A 27,569-nucleotide genomic window follows, 5' to 3' on the forward strand; every position below is an offset into this window, starting at 1 on the left:
TTCGTTATTTCCAGCACCATCTCATTTTAGCATTTGACAAATATGAAAAAGAATTGATACATTTGAAAACAGGAGCCAGGATTTTTCTTTTCTGCAACAAACGCAACAATTGGGGCATAAATACCATGCAAGGAAGGTGTTTTCACCTTCTTCAGCCAGCACTAGCATTTTAAAGCAGCAGCAAGAGTTACTAGTTTATTTTAGACTGATATGTTTGCCAATTAAACACCTATAATGCCCTATTTTGTTAACTGAGGGTGAGTGAAGAGGTGACACACTTCCTGAGTTCACTTGATATCTCTGGGTCTGCTCTGGTTTTCTGCTTTGCTCTAAGGTTGTTGACAGGGTAAGTCAGTATTCATAGCAGGATGGTGAAACACGAGCTCCAGTACCATGCTGACTTGAGCACACTGTGTGCCATCGGGTATGCTCTAAATAAAGGCGAGTAATTGGAGTTACTCATCCTTTACTGTAAGAGTAGGTGGAAATGTAGTAAGAGCAGGGAGAGAGGCAGAAGTGATTTCATCTCTGTCTCAGCATTCTGGTCACAGAGATGTTTTGTTACTCATTATGCCAAGCGTTGGTCAGTCTGCCTTTCTCCTCGGCACTCTCCTCTCCTACAAGCCCTCTGACTCCTCTTTCTCTCAGCATGGATTGTGTGTTGGGATTTTTCCTTCCCTGCAGTTCCCAATAGTTCCTCACTCCATCACTTCAGCCTGAAGGCACAGGAGCCGTAGAGCATTTGTGTAGGACACATGCAGTTTTCTTTCCAAGGAGCCTCCTAACCCTTCAGTGTCCACCCACTGCCAGTTCATACGGTCCTCTTCCTTCTCTGAGCAGAAATCACAAGGGCTTGAGTAATCTCTGAGTAGGCTTCTATGTTCCTCGGACAGTAGTACAACTTGGCCAGTTCACCTTTAATACCTTAGCCTACATTCTGCCACCTCTGTTTCAGCAAGCTCAAGATCTGCCATAACACCTCTATTACAGTGCAGATTGTCAAACCAGCTATTGACCGATTATCCTTCTTTTATTACAGTTTTACAGTCAGTGACACAAAAATCAGGACTCGTTACTGAGTCTCCCAGCCATTAATGGACTGGGTTGGCCCCATTGCACTGGAGTTTGTTCTGAAAATACCAGCTCCCCTTTTCTCTCGAGCAAGGGACACACTCAGGCAACGCTGCTTATTTCAGAATAGAGATGCCTGGCAAAAATATCACTCCAATGGCAGAAATATCGCTCCAATGGGAGATGGATTCATTCTGACAGTTACATGGTACACATCGAAAATAAGACTTGACTTTCTTGAGATAGTCCAGATAGATGTAAATTACCTCTGACTGTGGTTACTCACTGCTGGAGCATAGAAGAGCATTAAATAGAGTGAAGTAGTGAAAAGATTTCTCAATATAAAGCTTGATGACTTTCTGGGGGTTTAATGTAGTTTTACCAACAACACAGTAATACGGGTGTGCTTTGAGCTCTAAGCCAAAGCAGTAATGGAATTCATCGTGGCTGCATGGTCTTCAGGGTAGCACTTCCAGAACCTGAACCCAAAACTTAGAGTGTTACAGTCTATAGCGTGGATGAGGCTGGTACAAACAGTTCAGATCAGCTTTGCATCCCTTTTAGTGAACTGAGTTTCAGGTTTAATGTTAAGGCTGCTTCTGCTTACAGAAGGCTCATTTGCCAGTTTCCCATCCCACTTTAAATATCAAACCCTCTGCCCACTGCCAAAGCTTCAGCTTTGTTTCTTTTTTTCTGATTAATGTGAAGATGCTCTTTATTTATCTGTTCCCTTTTTCTCTTTCAGAAGATCATTGTCAAGGAGACAAGTCAATGTTTTGTCGCATGGAAGTTCTCTCTCGTTACTGCTCGCTTCCTAGTTACAATAAGCTCTGTTGCAAGTCCTGTAACATGTACAGCAACGTAACAGAGGTGGACGATGTAACTGATTCTAACATAAATAAGAATAATGTCATTGAGGAGGAGCTCCTGACCACTCTCAGCCCTCCCATGGGCCTCTCCACTACACAGTCTTCCACCAGCCCTCCTCTTGTTGCCAAACCACGTGCACCTCCTTCCAATGCAACTGAGGAGCACCCAGAAATCAATGCAGTGGATGTTCCCTATAAAATCGATGGGCTGGATAACGACGTATCGCAGCACAACATCATTACACGGAGGAGGATACCTTATGAAAAGACAAGGAATAAAAGAATTCAGGAACTGATTGCCGAGAAAAGGAAAAAAGAGACTCTTAGGAAAACAAACTAAACTGGGAATGTGGCACAAACAACGTTTTTCTCTTATAGAGATGTTACCAACATCATGGTATTGCCCGTGTCATAAAGACTAAAAATGGGGAAAAATCGAAGTGGTGCTATGGCAAAGATGCCGAATTCTGAAGCCTACTATAAATGGAAATGACAGATTGTTTCATAAGTGCTAATCTGAACACTTTGACGTCTAGGTTTACAGGGTACGGTAGAGTATTAGTGCAATATCATTACAGCATTCCACTGAATCCAAACAAACTGTAATACCTAGGCCAGGTTAGCAGGTTTCTATGTCATGGGCTCTTTTTAAGTCTTCTATGCCTGTGTAACACTGCTTGGGAATAGTAATGGGAGTTACATTTAGGATGGAGGAAAACAGTCCCAAGACATGATAAGCCCTCCTCACACTGACAAGCAGGTGGCCAGCATCCTGTGGTGCTTCTGTGCATTGCATAACCGGGCACTGGCTCAGCCCCCGGTTCAGGAGGGTACGTAAGAACATGCCAGGCTAAGCTGAGGTGACTTTGGTAGAGCTGCCTCGGTGGTCACAGCCAGGAATGTGCTTATGTAGCTTTCTGAACCAGGCCTGCATAAGAAAATACATAGAACATGCTGTAGCCATAAATTTATGTGTAGATTAAGAACTGGCAAACAGTGCTTTACATATTTCCATAAATGATTTCGCAGAATTCTCCTAAACTTTTGAATACATGCAAGACATTAGGGTAGATCCGGCCAACTTGGACTGACAACATCCGAGTCTTTCTGTTTACAATTATCCATATATTTGAGTCTTTAAGTTCCTGTAATGCAACAGCCTCAGTGATCTTTGTTGGTTGGTGCTTTTTTTATTGGTATGATTTTTTTTCTACCCACATACTGTTTAACTTAAAGATGACTGGATTGTTGTTGCCTTTTCTTTGGTGCTTTGTTAAGAAAACATTCTTTTTCTCCCATAGGATGAGATTATTTCGGAGGAAACATTTTTGCATTATCTTCCTTTCCTTATGACAGCTTTACTGGTGCAGAAATGAACAATTGTTTGCTGTGCCCTTACATATACACACACACACACACATGTACTCACAGTACCAGGTCTGCTAGAAACATTAAGATTTGTAACCTGACAACCCTTTGAGTACTTCCTTCCCCCTCAGGGTCATCATGGTTTTCATAGGTCATTTTGAATTCCTGATTGGTGATCAGAAGATTAATTCAGCTTGGATCTAACACCGCAGAGATGGGAGCATGGACTGGTTCCTGCCGTGGGTGATGTCTGTGCAGTTTTTCTCCTGTCTCCTGGCTTGGACTCTTCCATTTGTTTCCTCTTTGCTGGTAAACCTCCTGCAGAGCCCAGGGCTTCCCTGAAATCCTCCTTTACCACTAGTATGTCTGATGGCTCCTAGTTCAGATTTTCCAGTAAGACCTCATCCTCCAGCCCGAGCTGGTCTCAGCTTGCAGCAGTGCCAGTTAGAAGCCTCTATATACAGTCACATACTTATTGGAAATGTGCTGAGTTTCCAGCTCTTCTGTGGCCTGGCTGCTGGCAAAGAGCTTCAGAAGTATCTCAAGGTGAACCACATGTGGCTTCCTGCTTCTTTGCCTTCTGCCCTCAACCACCATGGATGAATGAGCTGCCCAGTGTCCTCTCCAAAGCAAGCCAGTCCTGCTGGAAAGGAGGTGAGAACCTGCAGGAGCAGCAGACTTTGAAGCAGTGAGATGTGGAACTGTTCTGGCCTGAACTGCAGCCAGAAGTATGAAGGACAAGACCTGGTTTAAGAGATACTTTTGGAGATACTGGCCAAAGCAGAGAAGGAATGCATTCAGCTGGTGTGATGGCATCAAGCATCCCTTCTTACAAAGGACTGGGGCGATACATTTGGGTGAGTATCCAGGAGCAGCTCAGGCAGTACAGGGGTGGGAGTTAGACCAAAGACCATGAAGACCAGGAAGCGCGACGGGCCTGGTAGAGGTCCAGAGTGCTAGGAAACATCCCCTGGGCCAAGCAGACGTGGCTGCAGATGTGAAAGCAAACAACAAAGGCATCTGTTCTTGTTTTGAAAAGTAAAACTAAAGCTCCACAGTTTGGCAGCATTGAGCAGCAGTTGGCTGGGCAGTGACAGGAGTCTCAACTCGCGCTTTAACTCATGAGACACTAAACGCTTTCCTGCAGTTGAAGACTGTGTATCTTTAATGGCCTTCACTTGTGCCAGCCTTGCTCCATTCCCTGCCCATCATTACAGAGCCACCATGTACTCGCAAGCCCGGCACTGGCACAGAAGCCTTGTGGCAAGGGGTTTGTGGCTGCCTACAGAGAGGACAAGTTTCAGTATCAGCATAGGGTCAGGTCACATCTGTGCAGAACAGAGCAGTGTAGCAATGAGCACTGAAGGGAAAAAAACCCCACCGTGCTATTTATAAGCAAGGAAGATGTATCTAAGTCAACATCACTCCAGCTGGTGTGCCATGGGAGACACAAGCTGTAGCTGGGCTCCCAGCCTGAGGGCTTAATACTTCTTGCCTTCCACATTTCCTTTACACAGATGTGGTTAGTGTAAAACTCATCTTTTCCCCTTCAAGTTATTATCCTGCTTTTAGCTCCGTGGACAATAAAAATAAACCACAACCCCCAGCTTTTTCATAACCTAGAAGCACATCCAAGCCTATGATAAACTTAGGAAAACCCCTCACAAACCCGAAGGTAGAGAGGGGTTGGGGCTTGAAGTTATATAGGTGGGGAGGTAGAAATTTGCTGCTTTATTCTCTGGGGCTTTATGAAGACACATTTCTCTGAGCTCCAGAAGCCTGAAATAACCCAGCTAAGAGCTCCTGTTTTTCCTTAGCATCTGGAACAGGCTTAGTCAACCAGGCAATGTGAAGAAATGCCACAGGACAAGTGCCCACTTGTAAGGCAATGCTGCCTTACAAATAGCCTCTTCTGTCCAAATGACTTCCAAGTTGTGTCCCAGTAGAAAAGGGGGCAGGAATTTATTTGGTGCAACTTCAAGTGACCTTCCTGCAAACAGCACAAGGGAAGGGCTCTTCCAGTGTGGTGACCCAACGTTTGAAAAGGACTGGGCTGTTCTGTGCTGAGCGTTTCCAGTGTCTCCCAGGGTCAAGACTGCTATAGGCTGGCAATCCACACGCATGGCATGGACACCCGAGCTGGACTTGCAAAGCTGGTTCAAAGTTCAGCATCCTGCCTGCTTTGTTCTTTCTCTAGAGTGAGTCAGTTCTCAATCAAACAAACCAAAAGCATCTTTCCAGATGAAGTGGAAACTTCTGCTGCATCTTGGATCAGGAGCAGCCTCCCAAATGGCTGGGGTGGTGCTACCCTAGGTCTGGTGTTCATTAGGGACCCAGTGTAATGCCTACTGATGTCTGCATTTAGGAAGGGCTTGCTCCCTTCTCAGTGTCACCTGTGGGAGATTTGTTTTATTTCTCTCTGGTTTTAATTCTACTGAACATTTCTCTAGCTGTTATTTGAGGAACACTGAAATAGTATCTGAAGGAGCAGCTTCAGTCTAGATTGCTCAAGACATGCTGATGGACACACTGGTTCATGTCCTTAATGCAACAGAGCCACCATCTACCTTCTCTTTACAGTCTTGCTGTATGAAGGGAGGAAAAAGTCTCTTCAGACCAGGAAAGATGCCTTCTTGTCAAGATGGCATCAGTTTTTCAGAAGGTGTTTTCAGCAGTTCCTCACAATGGTCATTTCCTAAGAACACGTACCTCACTTCTGGAAAACACAAAGCAGAGCTCTATTGATAAAGAAAAAGCATCCCAAGGCAATGGGTGACGATTTGCATTCAGCTGATATTTATTCCATGTCATGCAGTGAAATTTTGGTCATTTTTTGTTTGCTTGAACTTTGACAACCATTTCCCCTTTTCTACAATGTTGTAATTGGCCAAGAGCACCGTCACAGTGTGTCTTCTGTACCCATTTGCAGTTGCCCAGGTACTGCATTTTGAGCCATAATGAGCAGAGAGTGGTACTTTAATGTAACCTAATCCCTCGAAACAAAAGCAGATTTATAAGTAATACATTCCTGCAGAGGCCATCTCAGAGATCCCAAAGCTAAAGCAATCTGCTCCCATTAAACAACACATTTTGTGAGCTAACCACGCAAGTACCCAGCTTCCTAAACTGTCATTTTTCTGTTGGTCTAAACTAAAATCCAAGTGACAGCCCCTCATGAAAAATCCCAAACCATTCCTGGTGCCTTTGGCTCCAATCTGCTGCCACTTTTTCACTGACATTCCTTTAGAAATTCCTGTAATCTGTTATGAATGCATCACTTTTTATATTCGCGTATCCATTCAGTATTTAGAGTCTCACAACATCTCCATAGAATGCTTTCAGATATTTGGAGAACTCTAGAAATGGTGCTTTACCAGTACTCAAAGGGGTTTATGTTTTATTTTATTACGTAACGCATTTAATGTCTTATTTACTCACCTACAGAGCACAGTATTAGCTATGTTCATCTGAATATCTATATGCAACTTCCATTCACTTACATATACCTTAACAGAAATTGCAATAAATAGCCATTTCTTGTATATTAAAAATGTATATACAAATTAGAACCTTTAATTTTATAATTTATTAAATTCAAATGTCTGTGTTCTTTTGCAAAGTGTTTGGTTTTTCCCTGTGCTTTTTTCACTGAAGTAACATTATGCAGAGGGGGAGGAAGAATCAGCATCTTCAGGCTCAAAACCAATTCAGTTTCCAAAACATCATCGCAATGAAATGGGATTCGGATACACTTACTGCTGAAGTCCTATATCCTTGTTACAACACATTAATATTATCCAAGGCCAAATATCATGAAGACTAAAACCTCAGCTGATAACCACACAGAAATTAATCAAATGCACTTAAACCTGCTCGAGGCTCTCAGTCTTTACACTGGGCTGAAATCCATCCTAGTCCATGCATTATCTCTTTAAAAGGCTTAGTAAATTTAGGCTTCTATTCAGAACTTATGAGCAAATTTCACTTTGCATGTCCTATTGATAAAATAATTGCTCCTTTCCATGAAATTCTTTTGCATACATTTTCCTGCCACATCCTGCGCGCTCGGAGCCAGGTTCCCTTTAAAGCATAATTGAATCACTCCCATCTAATTGAAGTTTGTTGCTTGAGGATTTGAAAGATCCCCACTTACCTTGATTATTCATTTAGCACCATGCAGTGCGTTGAAGTCCAACATGTTCTTTAATCAGGTAACGAACAACCTCAGCATTTTCAATATGGAAAACCATTTACTTACTTAAATGTCCTGGTAAAACAGTGACCCAGCCAAAACCTGGGTTTCATTTACTGCAGCAATTCGTGTAGTATCTAATTTACAGCTGTGACAAGGGTTATATTTAATTGGCTTTCGCTTTCCCAACCCAAAGATTTTGAGAGTTTAGAGTGGCCACGGGGAAGGGTTTCACATCCAAAGCTCAGACATGATAAACATGGGTCAAACACATGGGGTCAAACACTTCCAACACCTCTCCTTCACCCTGGTCTTCCTCTTTCTGTCTGAAATGTCTAAAGATGACAATTCCAGGAGCCCGTCTCTTACTTTCCTGTCCTACATCACCTTTTTAGCCCATTTCCCTCCATTCTTCAGACTTGAGCTATAACTGGTGCTCATGTGGAAGCCTAGACAGATGCACATACATGTGTACACATGTACACACATGTACACATGGCCCCATGGGGACAGCTCTGGCCCCTCTAGGTATCAAAGCTCCTGAGCAGCATTTCCCTAGCATGGGGGTGATGCCAAATGCCAAGCAAAGAAACGGAAGTGCCAGGGGCTCAGCTTTTTGGTACACAGCACAGAACCACATCAAGTGCAAGAGGACCCCTCTTTACACTCATTCCAGTGAGAAGCAGAGCAGGATGACACATGCAGAGAAACCTCACCATATTTGATCTGCTGGGGTTTGTGCTTCATCAGCAGATTGCTCCCACCAGCCCTCGGTAATGAAATTGCACTTTGCATCCATGCTACCCCCAGCAGCACCGGGCTCCAGGCAGGCCAGTGATGGAGGAGCTGCTCAGGCTGCTTCGCATCCCTGGATGCAGAGTTTCTAGCTGAGTTACCACTAGATGGTGGCACGGCACAAGAAGTACAACTGTGAAACAGCCGCTGGACTTTGGGACCAGGGTGAAAAATCCCTGGATCTGGTGAGAAGGGCTCTCTGCATCGCAGGGCTGCAGGAAGGACCAGATGGAGTAAAACCTGCTCAACTCAGCCCCCAGCGCAGCGTGGAGGTATTTGAAGATGCTGTTGTACGCTGGCTGTGTCTTGCTGAAGAACAGGCATGAAGCCTGTGAGGAAGAAACAGATCCAGCAGCAGCAGTGGAGAAAGAGCCATGATCAGCCCCAGCACCCAGATGACAGAAAGTAGTTCAATAATGAAGCTAATTTCTGGGAGTGTTGGTTCTTCAGTCACCTAAACACAGCCCAGCTGACACCCAAACTCCAGCTGATAACAAAGTTTAGAGGATTACAGTATTACAGGCTTTTCCACTGACAGTTATCGTTAACTGGTCTTGCAATTATTTTAATCAGGCAAAGCTCTACTATTAAAGAAACACATCAGCTACGGGAAGACCAGCCTGTTTCAGGTGAGCTGCCAGCTTGGATTAGCAGCCAAACGCTGAGCAATTCGTAATAAATCATTTATTCAGCAAAACAGGATCCGTTTTCTGGTTTAAGCGACTGGATGTTCCTGGTGCTGTTTGTGATTGAAGAATCTCTCACTGCAACAAGTCATTTACAGCAGGTTTACTGGAATGGTTTGGGTCCTTTCCAAGCTGTGCTGGGGGGCTCCGCAGGGATGATGGGTACTGCTTCTAAAACAAAATTGATCTCTGTATTTAAAGGGCCTGGAAAAAATGGAAGCTGGACTTGTGAGCAGTTGAAGTCTGCAGAGCAAAGGGAAGCAAATGGGGTTTCCTGGGAGCTGAGCACTCACCCATTCTTCTGCACAGCACGTTTGTACTGCAAACAGAGTTCATCTGGGTTTGTTTTCAGCATGAGGGGAGGTAGATCAGCAGCACAGCATGTTTAGGCCCCCGTGCTGCTTTAACAAGGGCATGTAGTGACAGAACAAGGGGAATGGTTTTAAACTGAAAGTGGGTATATTGAGATTAGATTTTATGAAGAAGCTCTTCCCTGTGAGGGTGCTGAGGCGCTGGCACAGGGTGCCCCGAGAAGCTGTGGCTGCCCCATCCCTGGCAGTGCTCAAGGCCAGGTTGGACACAGGGGCTTGGAGCAAGCTGCTCCAGTGGAAGGGGTCCCTGCCCGTGGCAGGGGTTGGAGCTGGATGAGCTTCAAGGTCCCTTCCAACCCGAACCAGTCTGGGATTCCCTGACTCAGTGAAAAGGCAAGTGCACAAATGCACAATGTAACCTTTGCAGGCCGGCAATAATATAAATGAAAAATATTTGTGTTATGTCAAGTAAATACCCTGGTTCCCCGGGGAGCTCCAGCCAGCGGCCACCGCGGCTTGCACTTTGTGAGACCTCCAATTACTTTAAAACCAGCCTGTACCAGCACTGAGCTGTGGGCAGCCAGCACCAGTGGGCGCCAGGCAGATGAACCCATTGCCCCAGCATCACTTAGGAGCCAACAAAGACTCCCTGGAGTCATTTTCCAAGCTTAATTGAAATCCCAAGGGAAATGAGTGCCTAACCCACTGCAAGCCTTCTTAAAGCCTCCTGAAAGGGCTCCACCTGTGCTCCCAGCTGGATGGAGCGCTCAGCAAGCAACCCTAGTGATGGGCTGCAGCAGCTCAGCCCTCGCAGCAACCGGTTCCTCATTGCCAGAGACAATATCTGGTAATTCCCCCAAACTCTGTGTGCAGCAATGGCAGTGTTTGTACAAGGAGCTGCCACCGCTTGCTGCATGAGCTGCAGTCAAGGCAGCAGCTGTGGGTGCCACATTTCTAACCCAGCTCTGTCTGGTTAATACAAAACCAGCTCATTAATGTTTCACGGGAACATCTTCGCCATGTACCGTAGCAGCTGCTCGCTGTAATGCACAGGAGGTTAATGGGATGAGGGATATAATTAGGGAGCACAAATCATGTGGAATCTGGCACAAATCAGGTAAACTCTTTCCTTTCCTGGACTTTTAACAGCAAACATGCAAGAGGGAAGCAGCTGGCTGCACCGAGGCTTGGTGATGCCCAGGGTCATGCTGACCCCGTCCCCTGGCACGAGCTCCACTCCCTTCCTCACACTCTGACTTGTTTTTAGATACCAGCTCCAGTGCAGGAACCAGAGTGGCAGCATCACCCAGCCATGAACCAGTCACAGTATCTGCTGGTTTACCAAAGAGCCTCCTTTCCGAGGCAGGAGTGTGCCAGGATGGTGTGTGCTGGCTGATGGCAGTCTCTTTGTGGTGCTAGTCCTTTTGGGTGCTGCAGCTGCTCCAGGAGGAAGAGAGGGCAGAGGTGAGTGGAGGCAAAGAGATGCTCATCAGGGTGAAAATGGCTTAATAAGAAGAAAAATAAGTGAATTTACAGTTCTAGTGGCTACTGGGGAAGCTTGAATCTGGCAGCCTGAATGTCCCTTGGAGACCTTGTGATCAGAAAGTAAAGGCAATGCACCTTCAGCTCAGTGTCTCTTTGACCCAGCACAGCCTCCCAGTGAGGAGCTGGAAAACTGGGATTTCTTTCAAACTGGGATTACAGCAGCCCAGGGCAGAGCTGCCAGTGCCAAAGCCCAGGCTCAGCTGTGGCATCACAGGCAGGAGCACAGCAGCCATGTGGCATCACTGAGCTATCACATCGGTGCCACCAGGTCTGGCCTGAATCCAGCCAATGAGCTCAACACACTGCCCAGCTCCTTGCATCCATATGGATATCCATGAGCCAATCCAGGTGGGAGGAGCTTTCTCTCTTCTACCTTTTCTGTGCAGATTTTTCACTTTGGAAAGCATAAGGTGATATTTTTCCCCCCCAAAAAAAGAAATATTCCTTGCAATATTCCAAAGCCAAAGTTAGTCATGGAGCAGCCTTGGTACTGCTGGTGCCCCACTGGGGGGACATTGCCTTTAGCCAGTAGTGCTGGAGCCGACCCAAAGCCCTTGTTTGGCATTAAGAGCATTTTTCCTGAGAAAACCCAGAATGGGCATTGACTGCGGTATCCATTTAATGCTCCCAAAGATTAATGGGTTTGTTTGTCCAAACATCAACAAGCTTCATAAATGCCCAAAGGAGAGCAGCCTGTTACACTTGTGCAACTCTGCTAAGCCGCTGGAATACAAGACCTTCCCCAAAACTGGAAGCATTCAAAAAGCAGAGCTAACGGATAAACAACCAAACAAAAAAGTCACTCTGTAGCACGAAGATGTCAGCCACTCAGCCGAGCCTTGCAGAACTAATACCTCCTGTTTGCCTCGGCACTGCTCTTGCTGTTTCCTTTCCCATTTGGCTTTTAATCCCATTTGGTTACTGTTTTCATGCACTCAGGAATGCTGATTCACTGTTTTCTCCCAGGGGAGTATAAATACAGGAGACCAGAATGGTTTAACCAGAGCTGGCCTCGGAAGTGCTTGGGAAAAACCTTGCAAAGCGACACACAAGCGTTCAAAGGTGCTTCTTTTGGGTTGCCTAATTCCCATTTTTTGAGCCACCGCTTGATAAAGGAGGAACCCGAACGGCTGGGGTTGAGGTAAAGAAAGCAGAGGTATTGCTGTAAATGGTATTTGGTAAATGATAGCTACCGATTACACTGCATTTGGTGTTTGTAAATGTACAGTTTAATTTTCATATCATCACGAATGTAAAAACAATGATAGAGAGCAAATCATTTATATGAGTATATATACTCATATATTTATATGGAGTTAATTCCAATAACAGTGATTCCAATAAATGTGATTTACCTAAAGTAATGCCAAACACCAGGAAGAAACTGATTTCAATAGATAGAAGGGACTTGTATTGCAAATCCATCCTTTTAGTGTAGTTTCCTAAAGGAACACCTTACCCAACCACATTTAGCGAGGACCTTGCTCACTTGAGAGGCTTTTGGGTAGCTTCTCATTGCAGGGTGTGCTCCTAGGGGAGGCTGCCACATCCTGCTAGACACCACCAAAGCCATGATATGGCCACCACCAAAGAGATATGGCAAAGCACCAGGAAGGACCTTGACCCTGTCAAACACCTGATAACCCAACACTGAGCCTAATTTGGCTGCTCTCAGGCCAGGGTGAGGGTTGGCCATGGCCAACCTGGCACCTTGCACAGCCATGTTTCTACTTGCTCCATCAGAACATGTGGCCTTTGAGAAGGAGACATCTCCAGCTGAGAGGAGGGATTTTCCAGGGGAAGGGAATGATCTTGAAGAGCATTATGAAGAGAATGTATCTGTGAACATCTGCAGATGGGGATGGGTTTTCTTCCAGATCAGTGATTTTCCTCATGAAACGGCTTTCCCAAACTTTATTCTGCAGCTGCTCAGAGTAGCTGGGGTCTGAGGTTTTGTTTTTGGATTTGATGGTGGTTATGGTGCCTGCAAGCAAGCAGAATTAGAAGCTCTATGTTGTTACTGCAGCATGATCCCAGCTGGTCATTGCAAATTCAATGCATGAGGTTTAAGGGTCATTTCAGCTGTTTGGCATCAGAAATCCAGACAAACAGAGTAAGTTTGCACACCTTTTATATTTAAGTGCCAAACAATTGCTATTTCTAGAGAGCAAATAATCTCTGCTTGAAGCACAAGTCTTTTGAGCTGCTTGTTTTTTGCCACTGGAGATAAAGACAGACCCGGGATGATGAGCATGGGCTTGGGGGATGAAACCAACAAAGCCAGTTCGAGCCCAAATGCTGAGAATATTTGCATTAAAACTAAAGCGGTGATCTTTAATCTAGGGGTTTACTTTACTCTCTTCTCTCCCAGCAGCTCAGGGCAGGTTGTTTGGGGAGCCGCAAGGTTCAGAAGCACGGTCACATGCTGCTTGCTCACACAGGGGTGTTGTACAGCATGGCTATTCCCCAGTAGTGAACAGTGTCTACTAAGGCTCCCTCTGAGGTGGGTATTGGGAAATAAAAGCAGAAGGAAGATTCTGATGGAGAATAACTATTCACCTCCCCACCCGATGCGATGCTGCAAGAGAGGCTGTGCGAGGGACACTGGAATTGCACTGGAATTGCAATCAGGTTGCAGCATGTCAATAAGCCATGAAACAAAGACAAATCCCTCCTGCCCACAGACCTGGATGCTGCCAATCCTCCTGGCAAAGCAATTCGCCGTAATGCAAGTGTGTGGCTGGTCTTCACCAGCTCAGCAGAACACAAAAGGGTGATGCTACGTGGCCTGGGGAGGGATAAAGCTGTCAGTGCTGTGGCAGGGCCGGCTGCGCTGTACCTCTGCAGTGAGCATACAGCTAAGCACAGAACTGAGAGGGAGGAGAGCAGGGACTAGGATGCTGCGGGCGCCCCGCCTTGGATAAACCTGGCACAGTGGCATGAATTCGCTCATGAAATAAAGCAGAGAAGGTGCAAAAGTAGCCTGAAATCTTGGGACTCCCCCTTTCAGCAATGAAACACAATGGTACTGTGGCTCCGCTTTTCACACCCCCCAACCAGAGCAGCCCCTCCTGCAGCACCACGCTCGCATTTCACATGGGGAAATAGAACAAGGCAGTCGGTCGGCAGGGATTTGTTGTGGAGCATCCTGCTGGGTCGGGCTGGCTGTGCCTCCCTGGTGCCTGTTTGCTGTCCCAATGGCACGTGGCGTTTGTGAGATGCGGGCTCTTGTCAGGGCAGGCAGGCAGCCAGAGGGCTATATTTAGCTACAGCAACAAAACAGGCAGCAGAATCAGCTGACTGGAGGCAGGGAGCCTGATGCATGGTTTAGTTGTAGACAGCACATACTCTGTACTGAAAACAGGGAGGGACACAGCAGGGAAGAGACGTGGGAGCCAGGGGAGACGAAAGCTGCCCACCCCTCCGCACCAACAGCAGTGCAGGTAAGGGCTGGGTGCTGCAGGAGCTGGGTCTGGATCTGGGCTGTGTCCTGGGTGTTGCTGGGCAGGACCCAGGGGGGCTGCAGCTGGGGATGCTGTAGTGTGGATGGAGGGGAAGCTGCAGGGCAGAGGCTCTGCTCTGGGTGCTGATGGAAGGGGACCTTGGCTTGGATGCTGGTGCGCTGCCCAGGGCGAAGGGATCGCATCCGGGCTGGAACTGATCCATCCCATCGAAACAGTTCTGCTGTGAATAGGTAATTTAATTTCCTTCCGGAGAAAGGGCACGTTAACAGGACTCTGTTAATGATTAATGCTATCGTAAGTTAACATGACACATGTGTGCCCATTAGCTGGGGCATCCGGCTACCCTCCTCAGTGCTGGGGTCAGAGCAGGCCCAGATGCTGATGCTGCTGAGCTCGGACAAGGGGTGAGATGAAAGGCAAAGGAGCAAGTCGCTTTCTTAATGCTTAAAGAAATGAGAAGGAAGGAGCAGACAGCATAAAGAAAGGGAATAAACAGGCCATAACATTTACAGGAAGCATCTCCTACTCTCAGTCAATCCCAGCTTGGCTGACACTATCAGGAGCACCTGAGATGAAAACCAGTAAAAGCCAGCAGCAGTTCAGGGTGGGGATGGATAACCCATTAGCTCCACCCTGGGCTCAGCAGGAGCTGAGCTCCGTATGTGATCCACAGCTCACAGGGAGCTTCAACAAAGACTAATTTATTTCCAGCAATGACAGGCAGTGTTAAAATAGCTAGCAAAGCACTTCGGTTGTTAATCACACAACAAAGCTATACTGTGTTGGCAGATTATTCACATACAAATTCCACTGTGGGGGATAGTAAAAAATCAAATTAAATAAAAAGGATCCAGGCTATGTGGTCATTTCTGCCAGAAAGGGAGATGAAGCAAAGCACAGGGAGAGTGTTTTGAGTACCAGTACAGTTAGCAAATGCTGCAACATGAGATACTTGTAAAGGAAAAGTTTACCCGGCTGGTGGAAGCAGCTGGATGGGAATCCGTCTTAAAAAGGGTTGAGGATAACCATTTGAATAGAAAAGACAGGACTTACATCCCTGTTGAGATCAGAACTTGCCTGTTGGGACACAACATGAATGCAGAGCCCTTTTACAGTGAGCAGACCAGTGGAGTATTAAGTAAGGAGAGGAGTTTGTCCCTCACTGCTACAAGACAGACAGTGAGATGAGCTGGTGCACCTGCACCGTGCTGCTTCAGCTGCTGAGCCCTTGTGTTGCTTCAGAAGGGAGCATCATTTCTGATCTCATTTAATGAACCTTTCATTTCCTACTGTACGTAATCACTTGGTTTCTTTGGTACCCATGGGCTCTTTCTGAAGGCAGGGATATAAAAATACTTTGCCATCAGACTTTTCAAGTGCAGTTTCTGTAAACACCACCATTTGCCACAAGAAAACATCAGGTGTCTCAGGGAGCGTGGACTCCAAAGCAGCTAGCCCACAATTTCTGTAGGGCAGCTGCCTTTGACGCTGACCATGTCTGGTTTGTTCTTTGCAGCCATGGCACCCCGGATAAGATTAAGCCTTTCAAAGCCTCTCCCAACCATACGTGAAACCCACGAGGAGGCGATGGAAGACTCAAGCACCAACCCGAAGCACTCTGGAAGCGCTGCAGCCAGCCCAGACTCGTACTCCAGTGATGATTACATCCAGTCTATTTGCCACCTCGCCAGACCCACCTTCCCGGGCCTTCCTGAAAGCAGCCACAAGGGCCAGGACAGGAGGACCCTGAAGACCACTGAAGACATTTCATGGTCTCCGTCCCTTAGGGGGATACAGCAGGAAATGTCAAAGTGTAAATTAACCAACTTCATCTCAAACGTGGTGCCGCTGGGAAAGGTTGGTCCTGCAGAAACCGAGCTCTGGTCTGCAGAGGACCCCCTGGCTCAGATCTACGCCCATGCAGGAAAGCTCTGCTCCTCCAAGGCTTCTTTGTACAGCAAAAGCTCCTGCACTGAATACTCACAGGGCAACTCTTCCTCCCTGAACACTGAACTTCATCCTCCAGTCACGAAAGGAAAAGCCACAGGGAAACCCACTTTTCCACGAGGGTTCAGTTTTCCAAGGCTTCCCTCCCCAAGACCAGTGCAGAAAGAAGCAGTCTGCTCAGAGATGAAGTATCTCAGAAGAGATGAGGGAACAGTTTTAGGGGGTAACCACGGTCAGAAAGAAGACGGCACCATGTTCGCCAGTGGCGAAGGGCTATCCTCACCCAGAGGGAAGCTGGTTGGAAACCCAGCCTTGCACTGCTCAGTCAGAAGCTGTTTGTTCGATACAACAGGCACTGATGAGCAAGAAGGGAGAGAAACTTCTCACTGTGACAACAAAAATGCAGTGGGTGATATTCCCAGCAAGCAGAGGTATTTCCAGGTACCTAAAAAAGCCATGATCCACAACTGGATTTCAGAGCACAGATGCATCTGGAAAGAAGCAAAGATAAAAGCTTGTTTGCTCCCAGCCATTGCTGAAGTGTGAAGAAGTAGCTGCTCGGAGTAATTTTATTCACAAGATATAACCACCCTGTGCTCTAGAAGCAATCCCTGGAGTCCTCACACAGAAAATGTGCATGCAAGTCAGGCAGACCTTTATGACCCATTGTATCCCTCAGTAGTGGGCAAAGGGATGATTCAGAGTCTCATCCACTAAGGAAACAAGAAATCAGTTCTCATTTTGGAAAGGCAACAGTCCATAGAGCATCTCCCCCCACCTATTGCTTAGAACTGCCCTGAGCATGAAGAAAAGCTGGAGAGAGTACGAAGCCCATCTGCTCTGGAGGAAAAGCGACTTTCAGGAACATCAAACTCCTGATGTTTTCCAGCAAATGCCAGACAGCCAGAGGTAGCTCACACTTGGGTACTGTTATTCTGAAAAGAACGTTTTGACCAGTGCTCGGACAGTACTAAATGTGCTCTCTCTGACATACACATTTAGTAGGAGACCCATCAGAGATCACTCTGTCAACAACCGGAATACCACTGGATAGGTCACCTCTTAGTGCAGTAGCATAAAGAAATAGTTTTTAAAAGTCATAAGAAGTCTTTTGTGAGGTTTTGCTGAAGGGCAGCATGGAGAATATCAGCTCCTCAGGGTGGGGATATTCCTGTTGCTTTCCCTGGCACACCCCTGTTACCTTTACTCCTTGATGTACCCTTGAGCGAGGAGCCCTAGGTGGGCATTGCCGTGCCAGCGCTGCAGCTCTCCTGGAGCTGTACCAACCTGTGATGCCAGCTGTAAAACAGGTATTCTGCTGGTCCCTGCACTGTCACATCTTCACCAGGCGTGCTGTGGTGAGCACCAGGTCATCCCTAGCTGCTGGGCTTCACTGTTCAAACTGTCTCTTATTGGTGCTTTCTCCTGCAGTCAGAGCATCCTTGTGTACCTGTGTTTAGTACCACAGTCTCTGTAGTCAGCCAAGAGCAGTAGGCGAGAAAACTGCAAAGCAATACTAGGTTAATTATTACTACTACTCCTAGGAATAACTCTTTTGGCACAGAGAAGAGCACAGGGACCAGGCTGTTTGTTCAGCAGCAGCCAAGATGGGAAACACCATTGGAAAGCTGCAATTATAAAAATGCTCACAAACGATTCCTAAACCACCCTCGAGCAGATTAAATCAGAAGGCAACTTCTGCTCAGTACCAACAGGAGGGTAAATATGCCCGAGGATCAAAAGGTGAGCATATTTGAGCTTCCATTTTCACATCTCTTACCTCAAATAGTTTTTCTCCTGTTGAAACTCATTAGCATGAACTGCTTCTCATCTTGGTTTTTGAACTAACCACACGGCAAGAACAAAAGTGAAGGTGGCTCCAGCATCTATTATAACTGATGGAGAGATTTGGATTGGGGAGGTGCCAGCCTGCTCTGCCTCCTCCTTCTCTTTCCCTTCCTTCCGAAGTGATGCTTGTCCTCATTGCCCTGCTGACATTTTGATTTCTCTCCACGTGAATATTTATGACACCAGTGCCCTGTCTTGTGCCTTGAGCTGCATGTGCCCTGCTTTCGACAGAGACAACAAATAAAATCATGACATCCAGTTGCTGTTTCCATTACTGTAGAACATGGGTGATTATTTTCAGTGCAGCGCTGGTCCACAGCGCATGAGCTTGTGACTCGCCACACCAACGCCATCTCACCCCACCAGGTCACCAACAGAACCAGCTCCAGTGCTCTTCCCCCACTCCGCTATTCAAAGCCTTGCAGAGCTACATGGAGCACTAGGTGTTTGGTGTTAGGTGCAGAAGGGCTTTCAGGAATGAAGCTTTGGGGTGAATTGGCTTCTTCTATTCCTTTAGTGCTGAGGTTCTACTCAAGCAACTGGGTTTTGCCAGAGGAGCAAATAAAGCTGCTGGGATGCATCAAAGACAGGGACAAACACAGGCACAGGGAAATGGGGGTCATGGGGGGTGACAAAGCAGCAGGAGTGGGATGCCAGTGGGATGGGAGCCCTGGGATGGGGGGATTCCAGCTATGCAGTAAAGGCTGTGGCTGAGGTGAGAAAGAGAAACCTGGTTTACATAGTACAGAAACAGCAGATAGGGAGGGTTGTTTCTACCAGGTTCAGATAAATCCTGGTTTGGAAAGCACAGCCCTCACTTTCTTCACCATCTCCTCTGCTGGAAATGAGCACATTGGCCCCCTCACAACAGATCCCCGGATAAGTTTTGGGCTGGTTTGGTGAGGAACTGGGGTGTGGGGCAGCCCCTTCACTCCACAGCATTGGGTACATTACAGCAGTCAGCATCGGCTGCTATAACACTGAGGACTCCCCAGGCTGCTGAGAGCGAGCATGCAGTGTTACCAGAGGAAGATAAATCAGACGCTGTCTTACGAGGTGATGTGGCACGTAGTTATCTAGCACTTTTCTCCCTGTTCTTCCCTTTGGTGACCATACTGCCCATGGACATACATCTGGGGCTATTGGGAATGCTCTCCCTTTTGTCCTGTACACGAAACAGCAGATGAGGAATTGCCACTCATGATAAACCTGCAGAAGTTGCAGCCTGTTCATAAGTGCTCCCAGAAAAGAAAGAAAACCTTATCTAGGAATTTAGGTCACAGAGTGAGATAGAAGCCATGCTGCCTCCATGGCCAGTTCCATAGCAGGCTCTGCATTTGAAGTCACTGGCAGCAAAATCTCATTTATGGAGATATCACAACTGCCAAAGGGATTTGGATTAATTTGAGTGGGGAATTGGCATCCAAATCCCACGGGCAGCTTTCAGTCTCAGCCTTCACAACCAGCTCACAAGCAGTCTTTGGGCTAGCGTGCAATTTTGCTTCCATGATCATGCGGCCTCTTCCTGCTGCAAACGTTAAATGCATTTGGAGACAGAAAACCATGACCAGAATTTACAAACCAGGGCTGGTGAGGCAGAAACAAAACTGCCCTGCTCTTTCCTCCTATGCTTGTCTTTTAAATGACAAAGATAGCGATCAGCTCAAACCAAAGGCGAGGAAGCAACAGCTCCATGAGCCTCGCTAATGGGATTTAGTCATTAGACTTGTGCAGTGCAGAATCAGCCCAAAAACTCGTACAGAGACCCCTTTCCACCCAGGAGAGGCTTTTCTGTACCAACACAGACACCCAGGAAGACACAGGCTGGTCAGAAGCTAAAATATGGGCCAGTGCAACGTGATTACAAACAGGGATAAGGCACCAACCTGCCCCCCAGCAAGGGATTATAATGACCTGAGACAAGCTGGAGCGGATTTAAGGGCTGCACACAAGCAGGTAGATGCAGGAGGTGTGTGACTGGGGTTAGCAAAAGTGGTTTCTAGGGCGGTCTTTAACTCTGAAGTGAGGATAAAAGCAGCTATTTCTGTTTTAAGAAATCTTAAAGCTACAAGAGAAAACATGGGGCTTAATTTCAGGGGATCAGATCCGAGCCCAAGGCAGAACACAGCATCCCACTGCTTAAAGCTGGGGCTTTGTGGGTAGTGCATCAGGCTTTCCCCATGCCCTGAAGTGTCTGCAGTTGGGCCTAATTGCTTGTTGAGGGCATATTTTAATTAACTTTGAGCTTTCCTAAGTGGAGAATAATGATAAATGGTGCACATGAAGTTAAACTGCATTTAGTGACTAAGCAGGAATCCCTTTGCTTTGAACGAAAGCCTTGTCTGTGCCATCAGCAGCATGATTAATGGCAAAGCATTCTGCATCTGCAGCTGTTACCATGGGCAGAAGAGAGACCTGCAACGATGGCTGAAAGCTTTTCTGCTTGTGTTTGAAGAGCCAGACCATTGAAGCCCAGCTCTGTGCCTTGCTCACCAGAGCCCATGTGTGGTTTTGTGGCTGGCTCACTCAAGTGGGCCACAGTTGACAGCAGTGATGACCTCTGAAGCGCCACATCTTGGGCTTGTGGCCTTTTCCCATGTTCTGGGATTCTCAAGTATAATTTAATTTGCCTGGCATGAGCTCGGGCTGATGCAAAACGCATGTTGTGTAAATACAGATACAATGTTCCTGGCAACTGCAGCCTTCCTGGAACTAATGCTCCTGGAGGCAACACTTCCATGGACTGTTGTGAGGAGCTGAAGAAAAACTGAGCATTTTTGGAATGCCATCTAATTGCTACATAATGTTTGACCAAATGCCATTTGAAATCAAAGGGAGCCTGTAAGGGCTTCAGAATGGCCTTGTAATGGAAATAATTTTCTGCTGCATTTAAAGCATAGATTTCTAGTAGCATCTGATGAGGGAAATCAAATTATGAGTGTATTTATCTGTGCGTATTTGCATTTTGTCAACCATTGCTTGTCTTTGCTTTTAAATTAATCCAGCGGAAAGCCCATCAGCCTGCTGTGTGCTTAGCAAACTGTGCTGACCGCAAGGTTTGATCTGCCTGCTCTTCACCCAGACCACAGTCGCTTTTCCCCTCTGCCATCAGCAAGTCTCTGTTCTGCAAAGCAGGATGGTCAGGCAAGGTGGAAGCAGAATCAGCCAGTGGGGACGCTGCCACGTCTCATCTGATGGTGGAATATGATGAATCACAAACACCCACGAGTCTGCTGAGCTTAGCCCAATGTTTTGTTATTGTCCCCTTGGTCACAAGTGTGTAGGACTGAAAACGGCCTCTGGTTTATACCAGAGGTGCTGGGCTGCAGCTTTCTGTCTTTCCGAGTCACTCAGTGGAGCACTGGGGGAACTAAACTGGCTCGTGGCTCAGCTTCAGAAAAGGGAGATGCCGCATCTCAAGTGTCCAGGCTCCAAAGCAACTACACGAGAAAGAACAGCTTTGCTCGAGATGCTCTCCATGTTCCCCCTCAGCTCATGCTATAGAAGCATCAAACAAGAAAACATGGTGATGTTTGCTCACAGCTGCCCTTACCCAGCAGGTCCTGTTCATCTGGGTGCTGTATGAACGCACAGAGAGAATCCATCCCTGACTTGTGAGCCTATGAACCACCATTAGTGAGATGAGGTGGATGTGTCAGATCAAGATTAATTTGCATGAAGAGCAGAGGAACCTGTGCATGGTTCCAGCAGAGACATTGCTATTAGTGAACAATATTGCCTTAGGGGAAGCAAATAAAAGCACAGGCTCAACGATGTCCAGTTTTGAATCCAGAAACATCCAGGTCCTGAGCAGGACCTGGAATTTAAGGACGCATGGCTGAGTGGCTTTGTAGTCAGCAGCAGGTTGGTAGTACAGATATTGTTGCAGGTATTACTGGTCCTGACCAGGAAGAGCAGGTAAGGACGAGCTGGACATGCTGCAGCTGGGGCTCTGCTGCTGCTGTCACCAGCCCTGCTTCAGCCCCAGCAGTCCCTGAAACATCTGCAGCATCACTTCTATGAGGTGGTACGTGTGCTGCCTCTGCCTTGTTGCTGGAACAAGGGTACAAGGATGGAAAATTAATAGTAGATGATTCAGAGAGAAAGCGTGAGGCTTTCTTGCTGTGCAGGGTCATCTCCTGCACTTAATTGCTGCAGGATGTCAACGGGAGAAAAATCAGCAGGATTCGAGAGAGGATTAGACAGTCCTGTGATCAGGAACATTTGTGCAATGCTAACTGGGTCAAAGAAAGACAAGAGAAATGAAGTGTCGTGCTTCCCTGAAGGGCTGCGCTGGTACCAGCTGGATTTGAAGCAGATTCCTCCCAACCTCTCCTTCACAATCTTTTTTTTAGCAACAAGCAAAGAGCAGGACCTATTGCAGTGTCTTTCCTTCTGCTCTGGGAAGTCCTGGAGAACCACCGTGACGACTGGCCCATGCTATGGTGTGTGGGGAAACCTTCCCCTCATCACTTTAAAGACAGGAAATGAAGGTTTTACCTTCCATTTAATAAATTAGTTATTTAACTGTGTGATAGCACCAATCAGAAAAACACGTAGGGATAATAGCTGAATCCAAAAGCCAGCACTAGTGGTAACTGTCATGGGGCTAATGGGAGCGATGGTTTCTACCATGAGAGAGGAGGAGAAATCATGTCTTGCTGCACGTATGGATTATGGAAGGAGGGGCTGGCCGCTTGGGAGGAATATAGGACAGTTGTTAGAGGATGTAGGGAGGCAATTAGGACAGCTAAGGCCTCCTTGGAACTCAATCTTGCTAGTCGGGTTAAAGACAATAGAAAGGGCTTCTTCAAATACATAGCAAATAAAACTAAAACAAGAGGCAATATAGGCCCACTGCTGAACAAAGTGGGTACCCTGGAGACAGAGGATATAAAGAAGGCAGAGGTGCTGAATGCCTTCTTTGCCTCTGTCTTTACTCCTGCAGACTCTCCCCGAGGGCCCCGGATTTCTATAGCCCCAGAAGGAGTCAGGACAAAGGAGGAGTTTGCTTTGGTAGATGAGGATTGGGTTAGGGATCAGCTATGCAAACTGGACATCTGTAAATCGATGGGTCCGGATGGAATGCACCCACGGGTGCTGAGGGAGCTGGCGGAGGTCATTGCTAGGCCACTTTCCATCATCTTTGGTAAGTCGTGGGAAACGGGCGAGGTGCCTGAGGATTGGCGGATGGCAAAGGTCACACCAATCTATAAGAAGGGCAAGAAGGAGGACCCGGGTAATTATAGACCGGTCAGCCTTACCTCCATCCCTGGAAAGATGATGGAACAACTTATTCTTGACTCCATCACTAGGCATATCAAGGATGAGGGGGTCATTAAGAACAGCCAACATGGTTTTATGAGGGGGAAGTCATGTATGACCAACCTTATAGCCTTCTATGAGGAAGTGACTAGGTGGAGGGATGATGGTAGAGCGGTAGATGTAGTTTTTCTTGATTTCAGTAAGGCATTTGATACTGTCTCCCACAGCATCCTCATAGATAAGCTAAGGAAGTGTGGGCTTGACGATCAAGTAGTGAGGTGGATCGAGAACTGGTTGAAAGGAAGAAGGCAGAGAGTTGTGGTCAATGGCGCAGAATCTAGCTGGAGGTCTGTGACTAGTGGAGTTCCTCAGGGGTCGGTGCTGGGACCGGTGCTGTTTAATATTTTCATCAATGACCTGGATGAGGGAACTGAGTGCACCCTCAGCAAGTTTGCTGATGACACAAAACTGGGAGGAGTGGCTGACACACCAGAGGACTGTGCTGCCATTCAGCGAGACCTGGACAGGCTGGAGAGTTGGGCGGGGAGAAACTTGATGAAATTTAACAAGGGCAAGTGTAGAGTCTTGCATCTGGGGAAGAACAACCCCATGTACCAGTACAGGTTGGGGGTTGACCTGCTGGAAAGTAGTGAAGGGGAAAGGGACCTGGGGGTCCTGGTGGATAGGAGGATGACCATGAGCCAGCAATGTGCTCTTGTGGCCAAGAAGGCAAATGGCATCTTAGGGTGCATTAGAAAGGGAGTGGTTAGTAGGTCAAGAGAGGTTCTCCTCCCCCTCTACTCAGCCTTGGTGAGGCCGCATCTGGAATATTGCGTCCAGTTCTGGGCCCCTCTGTTCAAGAAGGACAGGGAATTGCTTGAAGGAGTCCAGCACAGAGCCACAAAGATGATTAAGGGGGTGGAACATCTCCCTTATGAGGAGAGGCTGAGGGAGCTGGGTCTCTTTAGCTTGCAAAAGAGGAGACTGAGGGGTGACCTCATCAATGTTTACAAATATGTGAAGGGTAGGTGTCAGGATGATGGAGCTAGGCTTTTTTCAGTGATATCCAGTGATAGGACAAGGGGCAATGGGTGTAAACTGGAACATAGGAAGTTCCACGTTAACATCAGGAAGAACTTCTTTACTGTAAGAGTGACAGAGCACTGGAACAGGTTGCCCAGGGGGGTTGTGGAGTCTCCTACACTGGAGATATTCAAGGCCCGCCTGGACAAGTTCCTGTGTGATGTACTGTAGGTTACCCTGCTCTTGCAGGGGGGTTGGACTAGATGATCTTTTTAGGTCCCTTCCAACCCTTGGGATTCTGTGATTCTGTGATTCTGTAAGCAAAGCAGCAAAATCCTGTGTGAAACACAGACTTCACCCTCCATGCAGGCAGATGCACACTGGCTGCTCCATGGAGGTCACGACCATGGGGGTAGTAGCTGGTAGCTGGGGCAGCAAGTATCTTTTTTTCCCAAAATTGTTTTTTCCATTAGGAAGATGCTGACAAAACCCGACAGACTCTGCACATCTTTCTGACACTGTAAAAACGCTCCTGGCACAACTGGCCAGAAGGCACAATGCACTGTGTGTGACAGCAAGGGAAGCACAACCCGCTCTGAGCTCAGCACTTCATCTCACTGGGTTTCACTGCCTTTGAACTGTCTCGCTAAGGCTAATGCTGGCAATAGAAAATGACTTGGTAACATCAGAAGCCCTCTGATTCTGTGCCCAAAGATAAAAGCTTCTTCGTATGACCCATTGTAAACCATAAGGGACAGAAAGGAAATCACATCAACATTTAAATGTCGTCCCATCAGGCTCTGCAGAGGCATGCCCATTGCCTTGGAAATGTTGGTGTTTGAAAATCAGGATGAAAACAACCACTGCCAAAATTGCCAAGGAAACAAACCCCAGCCAGACCTCCCCACCAAATTCTGCTCCATCCTGCGCTGTTTGGTCAATTCTCACAATTCCATTTCAAAATGTTCTGCAAAGTTGTATCGTGCTTCCCATTTTCCTGCCTCTCCAGGAATAGCAACACTTAATCTGGTCTGTCACAACTTCGTCAGGCTCTGAGACACGACAGGGCCACAGGGACCCAGCTATCACACAGAATGTTCTATTGGAATTCTTTCTTTTCGTTACCAGTATGAAGGGCTGGATTTCCAGGGCACTTTGTCACATTATACATGCTTTTCTCCTGAAGGTGTTTCTGGTTTGCATCATAATACAACAATCGAACTACAAGATTTTACTGCTCCTGGTACAAGCACTCCCATCCCAGATGCACACCAACTCCCAAGCTATTTCAGCTCTGTTGTACAACAGCCAACATGTATCTTTATGGATCAGGGCCTTTGCAGACATAGTTAAGGAGCCATTGCTTTCAGATCCTTGTACAACATGTTCTACAACAGCAGTATCTTTAATCACTATGAAAACAAAGCACTGCAGGGATTTCTTTTACAGGGGACAGAGGAGGGAACCAACCCACCTAGCAGAATGAAGGCACTCTGGCTTTTTGAGTTATTTTTTGCTTTTTGAGTTATTTTTTGCCTTTTGTAGAATGGGAATTATTCTTCCTTAGGGGAAGGAGGAGGATCTGTAAGATCAGCCAAACCTATAAGAAAAGGTGATTATATAGAAACTTTTCATAGCCAGCAAAGAATCACAGGGGTAAAAGAGGAGCACGTGCTGCAGCACTGGGTGAGTTCTTTCTCTTTATTCATTTCAATAGCTCCTACAGGACATGAGTAATACAAAGACAAATGTAATGGAAAGGCTGGCTGTCTGCTGAAGATGATGTAACCAGGTGAAACCGGAGTTTTCACACTGTCAGATGGGAAAGCTTAATTAAGCTGTACAGCCAGACCAAAGACTTAAGGCTGGACCCAGCAAATAGGGTAAACCCAGTTCAGTGGGATGCGAATTCCCATGTTCAGTGCTGCAAGTCAGAGACTCACCCTCCTGCCTGCAGTGGTTTGGTGGGTTAGGACAGGTCTCAGGGAAGACAGTCTGTTCTACACGCACATGTGGTACCTTCACTTCTTGTACTCCTGAATATCTCTGCTCCCAGTGACGTAATGGAAAACTTCTTTTTGGCCGTCTTGGGCCAAATCCCAGCTTTCTACCTTTTGTTCATCTCCCTCTTCCCTCACTAGTGTCTGGATGAAGGATCCCAGCTAAGGGAGAATATGTTACACAGAGCAATCTCAGCCCTTCCTGTAGTCCCTTACCTAACCTTACACCAGAAATGTTTCTGGTTTAATACACGCAAGCATTTGCAGGAGTAGCCCACACCACTACAGGGGTACAGCCTCCCAGAGAGCAGCTAGGGCAGTATAAACCTTCAGCTGCTTTACACTCAGCCTGAAAACATTGCAAAGGGGATGAAAACACATAAATTAATGAAGTGAGAACAGAAAATCAAACTGTAGTCTGAAGGGTGTTTGACTTGCTCGTCTCTCACTGGGCAATACGTGCACACTCCTTACTGCCTAGAGTTGCTATTGTTCACTGGAAAACTCATAACCACGCTGAGACAAAGGAAGCTCAGTCTTCAGAGGTGTTAACCGAGACAGGTATTAAATATCTCTGTTGGCTTCCTTTGCACAGAACTTCCAATTCGTATTTCTGCGGCTTCAGCAGCAGCTCCTCCATGGAGGGCCCCTTATGCACCCCATGACATGTGTGAGTGCACACGTGTAACAAGAACTTGGTTTGCAGCATCCCAATAGCTAAATGAGAGAAGAAAAGGTGGAGCTTTGTCAAATGACTGACACCTTAGAAGCAACAGCCCTGCCATGGGGGGTACCCCAGACACGATGTCAGACAGGATGCTCCACCCGCGCTGCTCACAAGCAGTTTGTATGGGATTCCTAACACTCCCTTCTCCCACTGCTTTATCTAGGAGAGGTGGGAGGGAAGGAGATAGCTAAAAGCAATCCATGCACATCTGTGGCTTTTCCCCACCCAATCTGTGTCTTGGTGGTGCCCTGCTACCAGGGTCAGCAAAACCAGCCCACAGCTTGGTTCAGGTCTTTAGATGCAATAGGTCTTAGCCCTCTTGACCAAAAAGCAGACTGTTAACTGGTGCGCTATGCTTTGAAAAGGAAGAAGGGGAATAAAAGCAAGAAATTCAGCCTCCAAAGAGCTATCAAGACCATTAACCACAGCTGAGAAACTACTGTCAGGTCACTACAGCA

General features: G+C 46.9%; 2 protein-coding genes across 2 annotated transcripts in view; both read left to right on the forward strand.

Moving 5' to 3' along the window:
- Positions 1-6,927, forward strand: part of ADAMTS2 (ADAM metallopeptidase with thrombospondin type 1 motif 2) — a 177,728-nt gene extending 170,801 nt beyond the window's left edge. The window contains exon 22 of the mRNA XM_065690392.1: positions 1,817-6,927. Coding sequence (XP_065546464.1) covers positions 1,817-2,280 — 464 coding nt within the window. The 3' untranslated portion in view covers positions 2,281-6,927. The remainder of the gene's footprint in view (positions 1-1,816) is intronic.
- A 3,768-nt stretch (positions 6,928-10,695) lies between these two features.
- LOC136020092 (uncharacterized) lies at positions 10,696-18,354 on the forward strand. The gene is made up of 3 exons (XM_065690820.1): positions 10,696-10,756; positions 11,804-11,899; positions 15,818-18,354. The coding sequence occupies exon 3, from the start codon at positions 15,820-15,822 to the stop codon at positions 16,792-16,794; it is 975 nt and encodes a 324-aa protein (XP_065546892.1). The 5' UTR covers positions 10,696-10,756; positions 11,804-11,899; positions 15,818-15,819; the 3' UTR covers positions 16,795-18,354.
- The last annotated feature ends 9,215 nt before the right edge of the window (positions 18,355-27,569 follow it).

This window comes from Lathamus discolor, chromosome 10, assembly GCF_037157495.1.
Source record: "Lathamus discolor isolate bLatDis1 chromosome 10, bLatDis1.hap1, whole genome shotgun sequence".
NCBI classification, from domain to species: Eukaryota; Metazoa; Chordata; class Aves; order Psittaciformes; family Psittacidae; genus Lathamus; species Lathamus discolor.